General features: G+C 47.8%; 1 protein-coding gene across 4 annotated transcripts in view; it reads right to left on the bottom strand.

Moving 5' to 3' along the window:
- The window catches only part of TBC1D19 (TBC1 domain family member 19), a 503,848-nt gene that overhangs the window by 4,154 nt on the left and 476,752 nt on the right, over positions 1 to 22,942 (bottom strand). For all 4 annotated transcript variants that reach the window (XM_063922181.1, XM_063922190.1, XM_063922171.1 and 1 more), the window contains one exon: positions 7,263 to 7,333. In XM_063922181.1, the coding sequence (XP_063778251.1) occupies positions 7,263 to 7,333 (71 nt within the window). The remainder of the gene's footprint in view (positions 1 to 7,262; positions 7,334 to 22,942) is intronic.

Raw genomic sequence — 22,942 nt, 5'->3', positions numbered from 1 at the left:
TTAAATAAAAGAACCCACAGGAAAACCATACAAAAAAAGAGAACATACACACCCCTTGCAGATAGGGTCCTGGGTGGAATCAAACCCATTACCCTAGCATTATGAAGAAGCAATGATGCCCACTGTGCCATTTATATCCAATTTCATGTAAAAAAAAAAAAAAAAAAAAAAGGATTTTAATTACCTACCAGTAAATCCTTTTCTCGTAGTCCGTAGAGGATACTGGGGTCCATTTAGTATCATGGGGTATAGACGGGTCCACTAGGAGCCATGGGCACTTTAAGAATTTGATAGTGTGGGCTGGCTCCTCCCTCAATGCCCCTCCTACCAGACTCAGTCTAGGAAACTGTGCCCGAGGAGACGGACATACTTTGAGAGAAGGATAGAGGCGAGATTCCGAACCAGCACACACAACAAGAGGAAGGCCAAGCTAACCAAACTTGAAACAGGAACAGCAATGGCTGAACCAACATTACTTAACCAAGTAGCAGTGCAGGAAGAACGAAGCACTGGGCGGGCGCCCAGTATCCTCTATGGACTACGAGAAAAGGATTTACCGGTAGGTAATTAAAATCCTATTTTCTCTTACGTCCTAGCGGTCCTCCGAGGCCAAAGTATCGAACTTGTAGAACTTTTCAAACGTGTTCAAACCTGACAAAGTTGCTGCTCGACAAAGCCCCCAGCTCCGACACACGTCTTGCTGAAGCCAAGGCCAACAGTGTGACGGTCTTCCACGTAAGATATTTTACGTCCACCTCCTGTAACGGTTCAAACCAGTCCGATTGGACGAACTGCAGCACCACATTGAGATCCCAAGGCTCCGCAGGAGGCACAAAGGGAGGTTGGATGTGCAGAACACCTTTCAAGAACGTCTGGACCTCAGGGAGAGAAGCCAATTGTTTCTGAAAGAAAATGGACAAGGCCGAAATATGGAGCTCAGACGCAGGCCCACATCCACGTATGCCTGCAGAAAAAGCAGGAAACGTCCCAGTTGAAATTCCACTGCAGAATAATTTCTGCTCTCACACCAACAGACGTATTTCCAAATACGATGGTAATGCTTAGACGTTACCCCCTTTCCTGGCTTGGATCATAGTCGGGACAACCTTGTTAGGGATCCCTTTCCGGGCTAGAACCAGCCGTTCAACTTCCATGCCATCAAACGTAGGCACGGAAAGTCCTGATAGACAAACGGGCCATGTTGCAGAAGATCCTCGCGAAGAGTTAGAGGCCACAGATCTTCGAGGAGCATCTCCAGAAAGTCCGCTTACCAGGCCCTTCTTGGCCATTCCGGAGTAATGAGTATTGCTTTAACCTTTTCCCTTTTTATTCGTTTTAGAATTCTTGGGATCAGAGGAAGTGGAGGAAACACGTACACCATCTGATAGACCCATGGAATTGTCAGGGCGTCTATCGCCACCGCCTGTGGGTCTCTCGACCCGGAACAATACCGCCTGAGCTTCTTGTTGAGACAAGAGGCCATCATGTTGATCTGTGGATATCCCCATCGACTTGTCAAGCACCTGAACACTTCCGGGTGAAGGCCCTACTCCCCCGAGTGCAGGTTGTGTCTGCTGAGGAAGTCTGCTTCCTAGTTGTCTACTCCCGGAATGAAGACTGCTGACAACGCCACAGCGTTTCTTTTTGCCCAGTGGAAAATTCTTGACACCTCTGACATTGCTGCTCTGCTTTTCATTCTGCCCTGTCGGTTTATGTACGTTACTGCCGTCACATTGTCCGACTGGACCTGAATAGCCGATCTTGAAGATGTGAGGCCTGCAGAAGGGCGTTGTATATGGCCCTGAGTTCCAGAATGTAGATTGGAAGGATGACTTCCTGACTTGACCATCTTCCCTGAAACTGCACCCCCTGAGTGACTGCTCCCCGACCTCTGAGGCTTGTGTCTGTGGTTAACAGAATGCAGTTCTGAATTCCGAACCTCCATCCTGCGACGAGGTGAGAAGACTGCAGCCACCACAGAAGGGAGATCCTGACTTTTAGTGACAGACGGGTCCTCTGGTGCGTGTGAAGATGCGATCCAAAATATTTGTCCAACAGATCGAACTGAAACCTTCCATATTGAAGTGCCTCGTAAGAGGCCACCATTTTCCCCAGAAGGCGAATGCACAGATGCACAGACACCCAGGTTGGTTTCAGGACATCCCGAACCATCGACTGGATTACCAATTACTTTTCCAACGGAAGGAACACCTTTTGTGACTCCATGTCCAGTATAATTCCCAGGAATGGGAGCCTCCGTGTTGGCTCTAGGTGAGATTTCGGAAAGTTCAGAATCCACCCGTGATTCTGGAGGAGTTTGGTTGAGAGCAACCTCTCCCTGGCCGGCGCTTTTATCAGGAGATCATCCAGGTACGAAATTATGTTCACTCCCTGTATGCGGAGTAAAAACATTATCTCTGCCATCACCTTGGTGAACTCCCTCGGTACCGTGGAGAGACCAAATAGCAGGGCCTGGAACTGGTAGTGACAGTCCTGCAGCGCAAACCATAGATAAGCCTGATGAGGCGGCCAGATCGGAATATGAAGGTATGCATCCTTGATGTCCAGAGACACTAGGAATTACCCCTCCTCCAGACCTGAGATCACTGCTCTCAGAAACTTCATCTTGAATTTGAACACTCGTAAGTACGGGTTCAAAGACTTGAGGTTCAGAATCGGTCTTACCGAACCGTCCAGCTTCAGTACTACGAACAAGTTGGAATAGTACCCCTTGTTTAGTAGATGAGGTGGAACTGGAACAATGACATGAGTCTGTACCAGTTTTTGGATGGCATGCTGGAAAGTTATACCTGCCTCTTCTGAAACTGGCAAGCCTGATTTAAAGAATCTGTGAGGTGGGAGCTTTTGGAACTCCAGTCTGTAGCCCTGGGAAATAAGATCTATGACCCAGGGATCCTGGCACGCATTTGACCAGATCTGACTGAAGAATTGCAGTCTGGCTCCCACCTGAAAGCCTTCCAGGCATTGCGGTCCACCGTCATGCTGAAGTCTTTGAGGAAGCAGAGCCTGAGCTCTGTTCCTGAGCACCTGCAGTTGCTGTTTGCGTGATTTACCTCTTGCGTCACTGGAGGATGTAGAAGCACCTCTGTATTTGCCCTTGAACTTGGCCGTCCGAAAGGACTGTAACCTAGAAACTGAATAAGTCTTCTTGGTTGGGGGGCTGCGGAAGGAAGATACGTAGACTTACCCGCAGTCGCTGTGGAGATCCATTTGTCTAATTCATCTCCAAACAAGGCCTCTCCTGTGAATGGTAGGCCTTCCACGCCTTTCCTGGATTCCACGTCCATACCTTTGAGAAAGTCGCGTGATCCGTGACGAAACGCGTTAGGACTCCTCCTCCATCTGACACTGAGTTCACAGTCTGATCTCCGCCCGGCTTACAGATGCTTTTACCGGCTCTCCTCCCTGCACGAGAACAGTCATCCCCACCAGATTAGAGGACGTCTCCTGCTGCAATCTGTGGTTTGTTCCAGAGCATCCGCCGCATGCCCCTCTCCCTTGCCAGCAGTGGGCACTTCAGTGGACTTCACCCGAGAACGCTCGGTGACGCCAGCCTAGGGAAGGGGAAAACTCATTGCACCTGCCACCTGCTCTAACGGTTGATTGCCGGGACCTATACCACTATGAGTGGAATATCATCACTGCTCCTACATACAATCTAGAGAGCGGAGCCCTCTTGCTACTAACAGCTGTTTATTATACGAAAAGTATCTCTGTTTGGGACACATTGTAACTAATGAGAGTTACAACGGCAACAAGTGTTACAGTTGCCATACTATAAGCACTTCCACCTGCTATAGCACTGAGCCTCACCAGCAACGCATATACCTTGAGGCTTCACACTGTGTGCGGACATCATTGTTATTTAATTGTTTACGGTGACTCTGAACTCTCTGTCACAATCTATACATTTTTGTATATTTTATACATGTTTTAAATTTGTTTAGGATCTTTTTATGCTATTGTATCCAAATATGAGATTTTAATAAACATTTAGAGATTATACACGTCAGCTCTCCTTTATGTGCTAATTCTCATTCCTATGAGCGCAGCCTTTTTTCTTTTTTACAAGCCCCTGCGTGCCGACACTGCCATAGCGGTGGTGCGTGCGTTAAGCATGCCTATTTCCTTTATGGCTTCCACCACAAAGTTTGCAGAGTCCTGTATATGCTGCAGGAGTAAGACAACATCCCCCCTAGACAAGGAATCTAACCCCTCAATTAGGTTACCTGACCATTTCGCAATGGCTTTAGTGATCCACGCACATGCAATAGTGGGTCTTTGGGCCAACCCAGCAGCTGATTACAATGATTTGTGTAGTCTCAATTTTACAATCAGCTGTGTATTTTAGGGAGGCTGCACCAGGAACAGGCAATACAATCTTACGTGACAGCCTAGAGACTGATGCGTCCACTAATGGTGGATTTTCCCATTTTTTCCTATCCTCCAGTGGAAAAGGAAAAGATGAGAGCAACCTTTTAGGGATCTGAAACTTCTTATCAGGATTAACCCACGGTTCTTCAAACAGGGTATTTAATTCCTTTCACACAGGAAATGGATCCTCTCATAGTGAAGCCCCGCCCCTTCAATGGCGCGCGGTCTTCCCGCTTTTTTATACTGGCTGAGGAATCTGGTGCTTAAAATTGAGAGAAAACGTTTTAAGGCTGGGTACTGTGTACAGTGTACTGAGACCGCAGTTGTGTACTGTGTCTGGAGACGCATTCCGCCCCGTTTAGAAGCAATGTGTCTCCGTACCCTCATGCCGCTATAATGACTGGCAACTCGCTAACCGGGACGCCAGCTTAGTACTCACCACTCTTCTTTCTTCTGGCTCTGTTAGGGGTGGCGGCTTGCTGCGGGAATGTTTGCTCACCGTGGTGGGGCTTGTGAATAGTTCCCTCAGGAGCTCAGTGTCCTGTCAGCGAGGAAGGGGACCATTAACCCTTCAAGAGGTTGGGCCATTTTCCCCCTAAGTCCCACGAAGCAGGCAGGCTGGTGCCAACCAGCTCTGCCTGAAAATAACAAACATATAAAATAAATGCAGAAAACTCTTCAGGAGCTTCCATAAGCGTGACCGGCTCCTCCGGGCACATTTTCTAAACTGAGTCTGGTAGGAGGGACATAGAGGGAGGAGCCAGCCCACACTATCAAATTCTTAAATTGCCCATGGCTCCTACTGGACCCGTCTATACCCCATGGTACTAAATGGACCCCAGTACCCTCTAGGACGTAAGAGAAAATAAAATTAAATGGACAGCATGCCCATTCCCTCAAAACTAAGACCCACGTCAAAACCAGCCCAAACCCCTTGCAAAGATATATGGTGCTTCTGCAAACTGTGCGCTATACCAGGTCTGAAAATATATCACACACAAAAACATTTCTGAAATGTTGTTATTAAATGTGTGTTAAACACGTTTTGATATAAATCGTTTCTCTATGGATTGTAAGCAGGGTCCTCTTACATCTTTGTCTGTTATTACCCAAGTTAATTTTATTACTGTTTTGTTCCTGATTGCAAAGCGCAATGTATATGCTGGTGCTTTATAACTATTGTTAATAATAATAATAGCACACGGCCCTTATCCAGCTCTTTTTCGATTGGTTTCATACTTTAATCGATGAGAAATCCACCGATTATGACATCTGTTGGTAGAAAATGGTAGTGCATATAGAACACTTTGGAAAGCTTTGGAAATGTGATGCAATGACTTTCCCAATGTGCATTACAAGAGTGACGGCATAACATGGTAAGTGTCAATTTAACACATACTACATCTGTATGCTGGGCTAGTACTGGGAACATCTCTGACTTTGGGTTGGCTCAGTTCTGACGGTGTCCTAATACTCAGTCTGGTAGCACTTCTTTTGTGAATGTTCCTACTACACAGTGGGCTACGTCTGTGAGCATCATAGTGATTCAAGTGCAGACTGGTCTCGTTCTGTGACTGTCCTATGCTCTCACTATGGTTTGGACTAATACCATTAATACTCCAATGTGCTTGCTGGTTCTGATACTCTGACTGCAGGTAAATCTAGAAGTGGTGTAATGTTCTGAATACAAGGTGGTCTAATATGAAAACTCTAATGTCGCACGCTGCAAAGGGGAACCTTTGCTGCCCCCCCTGCAGCTACTAGAACCCCTCATTAGCTGACATAAGGTCCCCCGCCAGTTATCTCTAATAAAGCCCAGGACCAGGTAGTCAGTACCAGCCCCCATCACCGCCCCTCTTGGTGCCTCTGCTGATGGGCTGCAGAATGGACTATCCGTGAGAATATGATGCTTCAATTGGTCACAGGCTAAGCAAGCCAAACATAACAACATTTCTGTTCAGTCCGGCCAAGCTATTCACTCATCATACAGGATTTAAATGGAATTGGAATGTACACAGTATGGTGAATAATCAGAACGCGTGTATACCCCCATTATGGAATATGGGTTCATTTTTCAACCTTAGAAAGGTAGCCCTGCTCCAGGCTGTAATCTGGCTGCTCAGCGCAACCCCTGAAAACACATAGCAGTCTTATTCAGTCATCAGCATAAGCAGTAACATAGCTACCCAAGCTTTTATTCCCAGCACACAGTCTGGAACATGAGAAATCTAGCAACTTCATGCTTTGTGAATGACACTACAAAACTCAAGTATTTCATGCTAGTGATTCCACCCCCAGACAGCTAAGGAAGTGGATTGTATTTTGGCTTTCAGATGTGCTCAGATACAGATGGTATCATGAGTGTTTAACAGGTATAAAATTTCCACTTGTGGCTAAAAATACCAGCGCACTATAAACCCTGTGCCTACGCCGTAAGCGACTTTCCTCCAACAGCGACTCCTCCGGTCTAGCAATGTGACTCATCACTTCATCGGAGCATTAGTAGAACCTCAGCGGTTCACAATTACTTTTTAAACTCATTTTTAGACATGTATTTTTTTTTTATATCTACTACCCGTCTCTCACAATAAGCAAAATTGATAAGAATCCAAGGTAAAAATTGAAAGTAAAGAGTTGTTTCAGTAACATGAAGTGGTGGAGACTATAAGAGACCAGTAAAATAGTATATACCCTGTCAACAGGTGTACTCTGTTGCATTCCACAGGTTTATTTCAATTTGTAGTCAAAGTAAGAGTCTCTGCTGGGTGGCTTACGTTACTTCAGAGGGGCATGGGAAGTGTAGGTTACTTCAGTTGGCAATATGTCAGAAACTATTTTAATCTCCTGTGAGTGTAACTTATCCTTACTTCAGCAGCAGCCAGTGATGTCACCTCCATCAGGTTCATTGCTCGGAAGGCAAACACGGCAGCTGCCAGCACTGGAAGAGAATGTAGAAAATTTCAACTGCTGACCTACTTATTATCATTGGAAATAATTCATCATTTGTGCACAGTGTTGTGTGGCAGCTGTGACACACACATGTATTCACACAATGCCACGCACTAGAAAAATTAAATATATTTTTATTACAGTAAATAGTGCATGGTAAAGTTCCGTAACTATTGTAGAAGTGCACGTTCCCAAATGTCGCAGGCTGACTGAGGCCTACATGAGAATTTGGGGAGGCGCAGCTCCGTGGCGGACACCAGTAATGCTGTAAGGAGAAGTCTATAATCCTTACACCCACTGGTGCCTTGTTTTGCATAAACAATAAAAGTAAGAACGAGAAAAAGCACAAAATTGTCACCAGTGGGAATAATGAGGCAGATGCATTAACCTGGAGAAGGCATAAGGAAGTGATAAACCACTGATAAGTGAAAGGTGATAAATGTACCAGCCAATCAGCGCCAATATGCAAATTGACAGGAGCCGACTGCCTGGTGCGTTTTTCACCTTGCACTTATCACTGGTTTATCACTTCCTTATGCCATCTCCAGGCTTAATACATCTGGCCCAATGTGGAGACAGAAGATAGGTGAAGTAAAGTCACCTCATATTGGGCCTAATTCAGACTTGATCGTAGCCGTGCAAAAGCTACGATCAGTTACTCAGACATGCGGAGGGACGCCCAGCACAGGGCTAGTCCGCCCCGCATGACTGGCTCTGCCCCGCTGCACAAGTACAAAAGCATCGCACAGCGGCGATGCTTTTGTACTTGACGAGTAGCTCCCTACCAGCGCAGCTCCTGTGCGCTGGCAGGGCGCCACTTGTCGCTCTCCAGGTCGCAGTGGCTGCGTGTGAGGTCACGCAGCTGCTGCAGCCCGCATCCCACACGGTTCCGGGCACGCCTGCGTTGACCGGACGGCACCTCTAAAATGGCGGCCAAACGCCGCCGGCCCACCCCCTCCCGCCCAGCGACCGCCTATGCCTGTCAATCAGGCGGAGGCGATCGCAGGGCTGAGATGGCCGTCGGCTGTCTGGCATGCGCCGGAGCACTGCAGCCGATCAGGTCTAAATTAGGCCCATTAGCGGTTGTGGCAGGCTGGAGATTGGATTATTTATTCATGGAACACGGAGCCAATTTACCTTCATTATAAGGACAATTTGTCTTGTAACTTCTGCTTTCTCCAATGTCACAGTATCCACATATTTTGCATAGTTATAGGATTTGTTGTCTTATGAGGTAAAAGGAACTCAAAGTGCAGGTACAGTATATACCCAAAAAGTAATCTTGTGCATTATTTATTTATTCCATTTATCTTGTTACAGAATGAAAATGTGCTCTTTTACATCTTGCTGACATCAGTATTACAATATCCGGCCTTTCTGACTGGACGCTGCAGTGCTGGTTCTGTGTCACAGTGGGTGTGACTGTACTGTGTGTCCTCAGAGCAAATGCAATTCTGTAATAATAGAAATACTTTGTACTCATTCTATACATGGATGATCTGGGTAATAAAGGGCTGTCAGAGACAGCAGGGACCCATGAAAAGCCTGTCTCTTAGGTACATATGTGATCAGCACCTGACAGGGAATGCTGTGCTTGTAGTGCCACCTTTTGGAAGTTCTTCTCAGTTAGCTCTTCATTTAAAAACTCATGAATATGTATTAGAGTTACAGCCGCCTTAGTATCATGAAGTAGACAGTGGTTTATTCTATATATAGGAGTATAACTTAGACTTATGCATTTTATTTCCTAATGGAAGGCCATTTTTTTTCATCTTTGTGTGTGTTTCTTTTCCAGCGACGATAAACAAATCCAATTACTATCTTCTTTTCAAAAACCCTGTGGGGGTTGTAAACTATGGATCCCAGTTACACACAGTCTCAAAGCTCTCAGCATGCCATGTGAAGGCAGAGGAGTATCATTTTACAGTATACAGAATGGAGAGAGAGCTCACGGGGCATTCCCAAGTCTATATGCTCACTACATAATGTAACGTGATTTACTGTGCAGAATTATTACTCGTTTATAGCAGCCTGCTGGAGAAAAGCAAGAATAAGTGGTAAATACCAACATTCTCATTATTTGCTGCAAAATTTTATATATATATATATATATATATATATATATATATTATATATTATTTTTTTTTTTTTTTTTTTTTTTTTTTTTTATTTCATGGGATTTGCTGCTTATCTAGAAAACAGATCATACATCTGGGGCACACTTACTACCAAAGGCAGAACCTTTTTCTCACAGCAAATCTATTTTATACTTATTGCTTCAAAAACTTATGTTAGAGGTATGTTACAGACTCTCACAGAAGTAAGGTAACATGCGGTGAGTAACTACTAAAATATTTTAGTCATTAAAACAGGCACTATTGTTCACCCACAACTGGTGCATATCAAACATAGGTTTGTTTCATCCTACTTTACTTGTCTCTTTGCCTAACTCACAAATGTCACATTCCTCTCAGATATGGAAATACACAAAGAACAGGAACAGCTTTGCTCTCCATTCACAGTCATACCGACTTCATTCCTCACACTCAGACTTGCACTAGACTCTGCAAAAAATAGGATTTTGGTACCTACCGGTAAATCCTTTTCTCTTAGTCCGTAGAGGATGCTGGGGACTCCAAAAGGACCATGGGGTATAGACGGATCCGCAGGAGCTTGGGCACACTATAAAGACTTAAACTGGGTGTGAACTGGCTCCTCCCTCTATGCCCCTCCCCCAGACCTCAGTTAGAAAACCGTGCCCAGGAGGGATGGACATTTCGAGGAAAGAATTTATCGCTATAACACAGTGAGTGTCATACCAGCTCACACCTCAAACACACCGTAGAACGTGGCATTCAGTAGAATACCAGCCAACGGCATGCACAAAACACAGCCACATGCTGAGAAAATATGTAACACAAACCGTGTGTTCACATAAGTTAAAATAAGACCCCGCATGCCATGGCATGAACAACGGTAGCAACCGCCAGACAGAGAAGACACACCACCAGGGTGTAACCAAAAGCAATAACTGCAGATACCGTACACACTGGGATGGGCGCCCAGCATCCTCTACGGACTAAGAGAAAAGGATTTACCGGTAGGTACCAAAATCCTATTTTCTCATACGTCCTAGAGGATGCTGGGGACTCCAAAAGGACCATGGGGTTTATACCAAAGCTCCAAAACGGGCGGGAGAGTGCAGATGACTCTGCAGCACCGAATGAGCAAACAAAAAGGTCCCCAACAATCAGGATATCAAACTTGTAGAGCATAGCAAAAGCGTTTGATCCCGACCAAGAATCCGCTCGGCAAAGTTGAGCCGCCGAGACTCCCCGGGCATCCGCCCAAGATAAGCCCATCTTTCCAGAAGAATGGACCTCCACCTACTTCGGTGACGGCCATCCAGCCGGAGAATGAACATGCCAAACCGCATCACAGATTCAGCGTGTAACAGACTGCATAACGCAGTCTCCCAAACCATGCTGGGAACATGCCAGACAGACAGAGCTTCTGTTACTCCACACTGAGCCAAATAGGCGACCTACATACTCAAAACCCCGGCTAGATCGAGGAAATTTGAATCAGCAAATGCCTAAATAACTACCAGCAACAAAATAGGCTGATTTCTGCTAAACCCAGAAACCACTCTTGGTAGAACTACCAACCGAGTACCCAATTCCTCTCTATCCACCTGAAAGATCAAACACGGCTCTTGTGAGACAAAAACACCACTTCCGACACCCGCCTTGCGGATGTTAAAGCCAATAGCATGACCACCTTCCGAGAGAGAAATTTTGTAAAGAAACTTATTAGGCTTGCCTCCACACCGGCTTGTAAAGTATGGATAAGCACGACCTAGCTGAAAGACTTCCATAGGAGTCTTCGTGGATACACCCTGAGACATATAAGTATTCCAACGACGGTGGTAACTCTTTGTCGTTCGTTCTTTCCTAGCCTGAAGAAATGAGGAAACGACTTCACCGGGAACACCCATTCGGCTTAGGATATGGCATTCAACCGCCTCGCCGTCAGACGTAGCCGCGGTAAGTCATGCTACACGCCCTGATCTTGTTGTAACATTACCTCACGTAGAGGAAGAGGGCCGTAATCTTCTATGAGTAACCATGAAAATAAGAATTTACTTACCGATAATTCTATTTCTCGTAGTCCGTAGTGGATGCTGGGGACTCCGTCAGGACCATGGGGATTAGCGGCTCCGCAGGAGACAGGGCACAAAAGTAAAAGCTTTAGGATCAGGTGGTGTGCACTGGCTCCTCCCCCTATGACCCTCCTCCAAGCCTCAGTTAGGATACTGTGCCCGGACAAGCGTACACAATAAGGAAGGATTTTGAATCCCGGGTAAGACTCATACCAGCCACACCAATCACACTGTACAACCTGTGATCTGAACCCAGTTAACAGCATGATAACAGCGGAGCCTCTGAAAAGATGGCTCCCAACAATAATAACCCGATTTTTGTAACAATAACTATGTACAAGTATTGCAGACAATCCGCACTTGGGATGGGCGCCCAGCATCCACTACGGACTACGAGAAATAGAATTATCGGTAAGTAAATTCTTATTTTCTCTGACGTCCTAAGTGGATGCTGGGGACTCCGTCAGGACCATGGGGATTATACCAAAGCTCCCAAACGGGCGGGAGAGTGCGGATGACTCTGCAGCACCGAATGAGAGAACTCCAGGTCCTCCTCAGTCAGGGTGTGCCCCTGACCAAGTAGCTGCTCGGCAAAGTTGTAAAGCCGAGACCCCTCGGGCAGCCGCCCAAGATGAGCCCACCTTCCTTGTGGAATGGGCATTTACATATTTTGGCTGTGGCAGGCCTGCCACAGCATGTGCAAGCTGAATTGTACTACACATCCAACTAGCAATCGTCTGCTTAGAAGCAAGAGCACCCAGTTTATTGGGTGCATACAGGATAACAGCAAGTCAGTTTTCCTGACTCCAGCCGTCCTGGAAACCTATATTTTCAGGGCCCTGACAACATCTAGCAACTTGGAGTCCTCCAAGTCCCTAGTAGCCGCAGGTACCACAATAAGCTGGTTCAGGTGAAACACTGACACCACCTTAGGGAGAAACTGGGGACGAGTCCGCAGCTCTGCCCTGTCCGAATAGACAATCAGATATGGGCTTTTGTGAGACAAAGCTGCCAATTCTGACACTCGCCTGGCCGAGGCCAGGGCCAACAGCATGGTCACTTTCCATGTGAGATATTTCAAATCCACAGATTTGAGCGGTTTAAACCAATGTGATTTGAGGAATCCCAGAACTACGTTGAGATCCCACAGTGCCACTGGAGGCACAAAAGGGGGTTGTATATGCAGTACTCCCTTGACAAACTTCTGGACTTCAGGAACTGAAGCCAATTCTTTCTGGAAGAAAATCGACAGGGCCGAAATTTGAACCTTAATGGACCCCAATTTGAGGCCCATAGACACTCCTGTTTGCAGGAAATGCAGGAATCGACCGAGTTGAAATTTCTTCGTGGGGCCTTCCTGGCCTCACACCACGCAACATATTTTCGCCACATGTGGTGATAATGTTGTGCGGTCACCTCCTTCCTGGCTTTGACCAGGGTAGGAATGACCTCTTCTGGAATGCCTTTTTCCCTTAGGATCCGGCGTTCAACCGCCATGCCGTCAAACGCAGCCGCGGTAAGTCTTGGAACAGACATGGTACTTGCTGAAGCAAGTCCCTTCTTAGCGGCAGAGGCCATGAGTCCTCTGTGAGCATCTCTTGAAGTTCCAGGTACCAAGTCCTTCTTGGCCAATCCGGAGCCACGAGTATAGTTCTTACTCCTCTACGTCTTATAATTCTCAGTACCTTGGGTATGAGAAGCAGAGGAGGGAACACATACACTGACTGGTACACCCACGGTGTTACCAGAGCGTCCACAGCTATTGCCTGAGGGTCTCTTGACCTGGCGCAATACCTGTCCAGTTTTTTGTTCAGGCGGGACGCCATCATGTCCACCTTTGGTCTTTCCCAATGGTTCACAATCATGTGGAAGACTTCCCGATGAAATCCCCACTCTCCCGGGCGTCGGAATGAACACTGCTGACAGTGCTATCACCTGATTTTCCGCCCAGCGAAGAATCCTTGCAGTTTCTGCTATTGCCCTTCTGCTTCTTGTGCCGCCCTGTCTGTTTACGTGGGCGACTGCCGTGATGTTGTCCCACTGGATCAATACCGGCTGACCTTGAAGCAGAGGTCTTGCTAAGCTTAGAGCATTGTAACTTGCCCTTAGCTCCAGTATATTTATGTGGAGAGAATTCTCCAGACTTGATCACACTCCCTGGAAATTTTTTCCCTGTGTGACTGCTCCCCAGCCTCTCAGGCTGGCATCCCTGGTCACCAGGACCCTTCCTGAATGCCGAATCTGCGGCCCATTAGTAGATGAGTACTTTGCAGCCACCGCAGAAGAAACACCCTTGTCCTTGGAGACAGGGTTATCCGCTGATGCATCTGAAGATGCGATTCGGACTATTTTTCCAGCAGATCCCACTGAAAAGTTCTTGCGTGAAAACTGCCGAATGGAATCGCTTCGTAAGAAGCCACCATTTTTCCCAGGACCCTTGTGCAATGATGCACTGACACTTTTCCTGGTTTTAGGAGGTTCCTGACTAGCTCGGATAACTCCCTGGCTTTCTTCTCCGGGAGAAACACCCTTTTCTGGACTGTGTCCAGAATCATCCCTAGGAACAGCCGATGTGTCGTCGGAAACAACTGCGGTTTTGGAATATTTAGAATCCACCCGTGCTGTCGTAGAACTACTTGAGATAGTGCTACTCCGACCTCCAACTGTTCTCTGGACCTTGCTCTTATCAGGAGGTCGTCCATTTTCTTTGAAGAAGAATCATCATTTCGGCCATTACCTTGGTAAAGACCCGGGGTGCCGTGGACAATCCAAACGGCAGCGTCTGAAACTGATAGTGACAGTTCTGTACCACGAACCTGAGGTACCCTTGGTGAGAAGGGCAAATTGGGACATGGAGGTAAGTATCCCTGATGTCCCGGGACACCCTATAGTCCCCTTCTTCCTGGTTCGCTATCACTGCTCTGAGTGACTCCATCTTGATTTGAACCTTTGTAAGTGTTCAAATATTTCAGATTTAGAATAGGTCTCACCGAGCCTTCTGGCTTCAGTACCACAACATAGTGTGGAATAATACCCCTTTCCTTGTTGTAGGAGGGGTACTTTGATTATCACCTGCTGGGAATACAGCTTGTGAATTGTTTCCAATACTGCCTCCCTGTCGGAGGGAGACGTTGGTAAAGCAGACTTCAGGAACCTGCGAGGGGGAAACGTCTCGACTTTCCAATCTGTACCCCTGGGATCCTACTTGTAGGATCCAGGGGTCCTGTACGGCCCAAGCGTCATGCTGAGAAACTTGGCAGAAGCGGTGGAGGCTTCTGTTCCTGGGAATGGGCTGCCTGCTGCAGTCTTCTTCCCTTTCCTCTATCCCTGGGCAGATATGACTCTTATGGGGACGAAAGGACTGAGGCTGAAAAGACGGTGTCTTTTTCTGCAGAGATGTGACTTAGGGTAAAAACGGTGGATTTTCCAGCAGTTGCCGTGGCCACCAGGTCCGATGGACCGACCCCAAATAACTCCTCCCCTTTATACGGCAATACTTCTTTGTGCCGTTTGGAATCTGTATCACCTGACCACTGTCGTGTCCATAAACATCTTCTGGCAGATATGGACATCGCACTTACTCTTGATGCCAGAGTGCAAATATCCCTCTGTGCATCTCGTATATATAGAAATGCATCCTTTAAATGCTCTATAGTCAATAAAATACTGTCCCTGTCAAGGGTATCAATATTTTTAGTCAGGGAATCCGACCAAGCCACCCCAGCTCTGCACATCCAGGCTGAGGCGATCGCTGGTCGCAGTATAACACCAGTATGTGTGTATATACTTCTTAGGATATTTTCCAGCCTCCTATCAGTTGGCTCCTTGAGGACGGCCCTATCTGGAGACGGTACCGCCACTTGTTTTGATAAGCGTGTGAGCGCCTTATCCACCCTAAGGGGTGTTTCCCAACGCGCCCTAACTTCTGGCGGGAAAGGGTATACCGCCAATAATTTTCTATCGGGGGAAACCCACGCATCATCACACACTTCATTTAATTTATCTGATTCAGGAAAAACTACAGGTAGCTTTTTCACACCCCACATAATACCCTTTTTTGTGGTACTTGTAGTATCAGAAATATGTAACACCTCCTTCATTGCCCTTAACAAGTAACGTGTGGCCCTAAAGGAAAATACGTTTGTTTCATCACCGTCGACACTGAAATCAGTGTCCGTGTCTGTGTCTGTGTCGACCGACTGAGGTAAATGGGCGTTTTAAAGCCCCTGACGGTGTTTGAGACGCCTGGACAGGTACTATTTTGTTTGCCGGCCGTCTCTGTTGACATTATCACGTAATTCCTTGAATAAGCCATCCATTCCGGTGTCGACTCCCTAGAGAGTGACATCACCATTACAGGCAATTGCTCCGCCTCCTCACCAACATCGTCCTCATACATGTCGACACACACGTACCGACACACAGCACACACACAGGGAATGCTCTGATAGAGGACAGGACCCCACTAGCCCTTTGGGGAGACAGAGGGAGAGTTTGCCAGCACACACCAAAAACGCTATAATTATACAGGGACAACCTTTATATAAGTGTTTTTCCCTTATAGCATTTTAATATATATAGTCATATCGCCAAATAAGTGCCCCCCCTCTCTGTTTTAACCCTGTTTCTGTAGTGCAGTGCAGGGGAGAGCCTGGGAGCCTTCCCACCAGCATTTCTGTGAGGGAAAATGGCGCTGTGTGCTGAGGAGAATAGGCCCCGCCCCCTTTTCGGCGGGCTTCTTCTCCCGTTTTTCTGAGACCTGGCAGGAGTTAAATACATCCATATAGCCCCCAGGGGCTATATGTGATGTATTTTTAGCCAGAATAAGGTACTATCATTGCTGCCCAGGGCGCCCCCCCCCAGCGCCCTGCACCCTCAGTGACCGCTGCTATGAAGTGTGCTGACAACAATGGCGCACAGCTGCAGTGCTGTGCGCTACCTTATGAAGACTGAAAAGTCTTCTGCCGCCGGTTTCTGGACCTCTTCACTTTTCGGCATCTGCAAGGGGGTCGGCAGCGCGGCTCCGGGACGAACCCCAGGGTGAGACCTGTGTTCCGACTCCCTCTGGAGCTAATGGTGTCCAGTAGCCTAAGAAGCCAATCCATCCTGCACGCAGGTGAGTTCACTTCTCTCCCCTAAGTCCCTCGATGCAGTGAGCCTGTTGCCAGCAGGACTCACTGAAAATAAAAAACCTAACAAAACTTTTACTCTAAGCAGCTCTTTAGGAGAGCCACCTAGATTGCACCCTTCTCGGCCGGGCACAAAAATCTAACTGAGGCTTGGAGGAGGGTCATAGGGGGAGGAGCCAGTGCACACCACCTGATCCTAAAGCTTTTACTTTTGTGCCCTGTCTCCTGCGGAGCCGCTAATCCCCATGGTCCTGACGGAGTCCCCAGCATCCACTTAGGACGTCAGAGAAAAACTGGATAGACAACCCTCGCTGGCTAGACCGGATTCAAGAGGATCACCGGAATCTTCTAACATCTTCCGCTCACCACCGCCAGAAAAGTGAAAGCGGAGAGGCCACATAGACCGACTAAATACACCCACGGTGTCCCGAGGATGTCCACTACTAAATCTTGAGTGTCCCTTGACCTGGAACAATCTCCGTGAGGCCTCACGTTGGGGCGAGACGCCAACATGTCCAATTGCGACACTCCTCAAAGACTTGTCACGTCTGGGAAAGCTTCTCGATGATGACCGAATTTTCTCCGGCTGGATAACGCGTCAGCAGAGGAAATCTATTTCCCCGTCTTTTACCTCCGGAACGAAGACTGCTAATATAGCGTTTTCCAGACCTCCCCCTCAACTGCAAACTGCACAACTTCTGCCATTGCCGCTTGCTCCATGTTCCGCCATAGCGGCCTACCTACGCCACTGCTGACAAGTCGTCCGGCAGAACTAACACGGGCAGAACACGAAGAATACGTTCGTCGACAATAGCTCTTAATTCCAGAAAGCTTACAGCATACAAGTTTTTTAACTTGACTATATCCTCTGGAAACACGTCCCTTGCAAAGGACTGCTCCCCAGCATCGGAGATCTGTTCGCACGGACACCAGGATCTAAACCTGGATCCCGAACCTTCATTCCTCTAGAAGGAGAGAACCGAGCAGACATCACAGGAGCGATGTCCTGGCCGTTTGGATTATATTCCGGTACATGCGCAGGCGAGACCCAGACCACAATCCCAACTGGTCCCATGAAAACCACTCTGGTAATAGACCTGCTCACCGAACAAGGCCTCTTAGGCCGCAGCCATCTGTTTTATAAACGGAACATATTGATGAGATGTCACCTCAAAACCGATCCAACTCTGGATCCTCAGACCTCTTTCCACAGGAAAAACACCGAACCATAACCGGTCAGCATCTACTCTGAAACCCACTTTCGACATCTGCGTTGTTGGGAACAACAGCCAATCCCTGTGTCTAAAAACAGTCAGAGAGAAACAACGATTTGCACCTTAATACAGGGACAGCCCGAGACTGTCCTGAACCTGACGCACCTCTGTACGGCGTCGCGTACTACCTCCCTTTCCAGAAGGGAACGGCAAGAACTATTAGAAAAACAGTAAGGGAAAACAACCGGAACTCAGAATGTCCCCCTTCAGATTCTATAAATAACTCACAGGTCCTAGTCTATTCCTGGACTAACTGAAATTTAGTAGACAAGTGGTCCCCCGAGTGGAAACACGCCAGATAGACTCAGCGACAAGTGGTGGATGTAGCGGAAACAGAAACGACATCCACTTCTGTGAACCTAACAAGGCTGCAGACCACTTACCTTTATACCTTTCACTGTTTGCGCAGAAAAGGAAAAAAATAAGAATTTACTCACCGGTAATTCTATTTCTCGTAGTCCGTAGTGGATGCTGGGGACTCCGTAAGGACCATGGGGATTAGCGGCTCCGCAGGAGACTGGGCACAACTATAAAGAAAGCTTTAGACTACTGGTGTGCACTGGCTCCTCCCACTAAGACCCTCCTCCAGACTTCAGTTAGGATACTGTGCCCGGAAGAGCTGACACAATAAGGAAGGATTTTGAATCCCGGGTAAGACTCATACCAGCCACACCAATCACACCGTATAACTCGTGATACAATACCCAGTTAACAGTATAACAACTGAGCCTCTCAACAGATGGCTCAACAATAACCCTTTAGTTAAGCAATAACTATATACAAGTATTGCAGACAATCCGCACTTGGGATGGGCGCCCAGCATCCACTACGGACTACGAGAAATAGAATTACCGGTGAGTAAATTCTTATTTTCTCTAACGTCCTAGTGGATGCTGGGGACTCCGTAAGGACCATGGGGATTATACCAAAGCTCCCAAATGGGCGGGAGAGTGCGGATGACTCTGCAGCACCGAATGGGCAAACTCTAGGTCCTCCTCAGCCAGGGTGTCAAACTTGTAGAATTTAGCAAACGTGTTTGACCCCGACCAAGTAGCTGCTCGGCAAAGTTGAAGAGCCGAGACCCCTCGGGCAGCCGCCCAAGAAGAGCCCACCTTCCTCGTGGAATGGGCTTTTACTGATTTAGGATGCGGCAGTCCAGCCGCAGAATGTGCAAGCTGAATCGTACTACAGATCCAGCGAGCAATAGTCTGCTTTGAAGCAGGTGCACCCAACTTGTTGGGCGCATACAGGATAAAGAGCGAGCCAGTCTTTCTGACTCCAGCTGTCCTGGAAACATAGATTTTCAGGGCCCTGACTACGTCCAACAACTTGGAAGCCTCCAAGTCATTTGTAGCCGCAGGCACCACGATAGGTTGGTTCAGATGAAAAGCTGATACCACTTTGGGGAGAAACTGGGGACGAGTTCTCAATTCAGCCCTATCCATATGGAAAATCAGATAAGGGCTTTTACATGACAAAGCCGCCAATTCTGATACACGCCTGGCCGAAGCCAAGGCCAACAACATGACCACTTTCCACGTGAGATATTTCAAATCCACGGTTTTCAGTGGCTCAAACCAATGTGACTTTAGGAAATCCAACACCACGTTGAGATCCCAAGGTGCCACTGGAGGCACAAAAGGGGGTTGAATATGCAGCACTCCCTTAACAAAAGTCTGAACTTCAGGTAGTGAAGCCAGTTCTCTCTGGAAGAAAATCGATAGAGCCGAAATCTGGACCTTAATGGAACCCAATTTAAGGCCCATAGTCACCCCTGACTGTAGGAAGTTCAGGAAACGGTCCAGCTGAAATTCCTCCGTTGGGGCCTTCCTGGCCTCACACCACGCAACATATTTTCGCCATATGCGGTGATAATGGTTTGCGGTTACTTCTTTCCTAGCTTTAATCAGCGTAGGAATGACTTCCTCCGGAATGCCCTTTTTCTTCAGGATCCGGTGTTCAACCGCCATGCCGTCAAACGCAGCCGCGGTAAGTCTTGGAACAGACAGGGCCCCTGCTGCAGCAGGTCTTGTCTGAGCGGTAGAGGCCATGGGTCCTCTGACATCATTTCTTGAAGTTCCGGGTACCAAGCTCTTCTTGGCCAATCCGGAACAATGAGTATAGTTCTTACTCCTCTTCTCCTTATTATCCTCAGTACCTTTGGTATGAGAGGAAGAGGAGGGAACACATAAACCGATCGGTACACCCACGGTGTCACTAGAGCGTCCACAGCTATCGCCTGCGGGTCTCTCGACCTGGCGCAATATTTTTCTAGCTTTTTGTTTAGGCGGGACGCCATCATGTCCACCTGTGGCCTTTTCCAACGGTTTACAATCATTTGAAAGACTTCTGGATGAAGTCCCCATTCTCCCGGGTGGAGGTCGTGCCTGCTGAGGAAGTCTGCTTCCCAGTTGTCCACTCCCGGGATGAACACTGCTGACAGTGCTAACACGTGATTTTCCGCCCATCGGAGAATCCTTGTGGCTTCTGCCATTGCCGTCCTGCTTCTCGTGCCGCCCTGTCGATTTACATGGGCGACCGCCGTGATGTTGTCTGACTGGATCAGTACCGGCTGGTTTTGAAGCAGGGGTTTTGCCTGACTTAGGGCATTGTAAATGGCCCTCAGTTCCAGAATATTTATGTGCAGGGAAGTCTCCTGACTTGACCATAGTCCTTGGAAGTTTCTTCCCTGTGTGACTGCTCCCCAGCCTCGAAGGCTGGCATCCGTGGTCACCAGGACCCAGTCCTGTATGCCGAATCTGCGGCCCTCTTGAAGATGAGCACTCTGCAGCCACCACAGCAGAGACACCCTTGTCCTCGGAGACAGGGTTATCAGACGATGCATCTGAAGATGCGATCCGGACCACTTGTCCAACAGGTCCCACTGAAAGGTTCTTGCATGAAACCTGCCGAATGGAATCGCTTCGTAGGAAGCTACCATTTTTCCCAGGATCCGCGTGCAGTGATGCACCGACACCTGTTTTGGTTTTAGGAGGCCTCTGACTAGAGATGACAGCTCCTTGGCCTTCTCCTCCGGGAGAAACACTTTTCTCTGTTCTGTGTCCAGAACCATCCCTAGGAACAGTAGACGTGTCGTAGGGACCAGCTGTGACTTTGGAATGTTTAGAATCCAGCCGTGCTGTTGTAGCACTTCCCGAGATAGTGCTACCCCGACCAACAACTGCTCTCTGGACCTCGCCTTTATCAGGAGATCGTCCAAGTACGGGATAATTAAAACTCCCTTCTTTCGAAGGAGTATCATCATTTCGGCCATTACCTTGGTAAAGACCCTCGGAGCCGTGGATAGACCGAACGGCAACGTCTGGAATTGGTAATGACAATCCTGTACCACAAATCTGAGGTACTCCTGGTGAGGATGGTAAATGGGGACATGCAGGTAAGCATCCTTGATGTCCAGTGATACCATGTAATCCCCCTCGTCCAGGCTTGCAATAACCGCCCTGAGCGATTCCATCTTGAACTTGAATTTTTTTATATATGTGTTCAAGGATTTCAAATTTAAAATGGGTCTCACCGAACCGTCCGGTTTCGGTACCACAAACATTGTGGAATAGTAACCCCTTCCTTGTTGAAGTAGGGGCACCTTTACTATCACTTGTTGTGAATACAGCTTGTGAATTGCCTGTAACACTGCCTCCCTGCCTGAGGGAGTGGTTGGCAAGGCAGATTTGAGGAAACGGCGGAGGGGGAGACGTCTCGAATTCCAGCTTGTACCCCTGAGATACTACTTGAAGGATCCAGGGATCCACCCGTGAGCGAGCCCACTGATTGCTGAAATATTTGAGACAAGCCCCCACCGTACCTGGCTCCGCCTGTGAAGCCCCAGCGTCATGCTGTGGACTTAGAGGAAGCGGGGGAGGACTTTTGCTCCAGGGAACTGGCTGTATGCTGCAGCTTCTTTCCCCTACCTCTGCCTCTGGGCAGAAAGGACGCGCCTTTAACCCGCTTGCCCCTATTGGGCCGAAAGGACTGTACCTGATAATACGGTGCTTTCTTTGGTTGTGAGGGAACATGGGGTAAAAATGTAGACTTCCCAGCTGTTGCTGTGGAAACGAGGTCCGAGAGACCATCCCCGAACAACTCCTCACCCTTATAAGGCAGAACTTCCATGTGTCGTTTGGAATCTGCATCTCCTGTCCACTGCCGAGTCCATAACCCTCTCCTGGCAGAAATGGACATTGCACTAATTTTGGATGCCAGCCGGCAAATATCCCTCTGTGCATCCCTCATGTATAAAAGTGCGTCTTTTATATGCTCTACGTTTAGCAATATAGTGTCCCTGTCTAGGGTATCTATATTTTCTGACAGGGAATCTGACCACGCAGCAGCAGCACTGCACATCCAGGCTGAAGCAATAGCCGGTCTCAGTATAACACCTGTGTGTGTATATATAGATTTCAGGATAGCCTCCTGCTTTCTATCAGCAGATTCCTTCAGGGCGGCCGTATCCGGAGACGGTAGTGCCACCTTCTTTGACAAGCGTGTGAGCGCTTTATCCACCCTAGGGGATGTTTCCCAGCGTGACCTATCCTCTGGCGGGAAAGGGTACGCCATTAGTAACCTCTTAGAAATTACCAGCTTTTTATCAGGGGAAGCCCACGCTTCTTCACACACTTCATTTAACTCTTCAGATGGAGGAAAAGCTACTGGTAGTTTTTTCTCTCCAAACATAATACCCTTTTTTTTTGTGGTACCGGGGGTAACATCAGAAATGTATAACACATTTTTCATTGCCTCAATCATGTAACGTGTGGCCCTACTGGAAGTTACATTAGTCTCATCGTCGTCGACACTGGAGTCAGTATCCGTGTCGACATCTGTGTCTGTCATCTGAGGTAGCGGGTGTTTTAGAGCCCCTGATGACTTTTGAGACGCCTGGGCAGGCACAGGCTAAGAAGCCGGCTGTCCCACATTAGGTATGTCGTCAAACCTTTTATGCAAGGAGTCGACACTGTCGCGTAATTCCTTCCACAGCACCATCCACTCAGGTGTCGACCCCGCAGGGGGTGACA

Source organism: Pseudophryne corroboree, chromosome 1 (genome assembly GCF_028390025.1).
Source record: "Pseudophryne corroboree isolate aPseCor3 chromosome 1, aPseCor3.hap2, whole genome shotgun sequence".
Lineage (NCBI taxonomy): Eukaryota > Metazoa > Chordata > Amphibia > Anura > Myobatrachidae > Pseudophryne > Pseudophryne corroboree.
The sequence above is the reverse complement of the archived record's forward strand: the minus strand, read 5'-3'. Positions and strand labels throughout refer to the sequence as shown.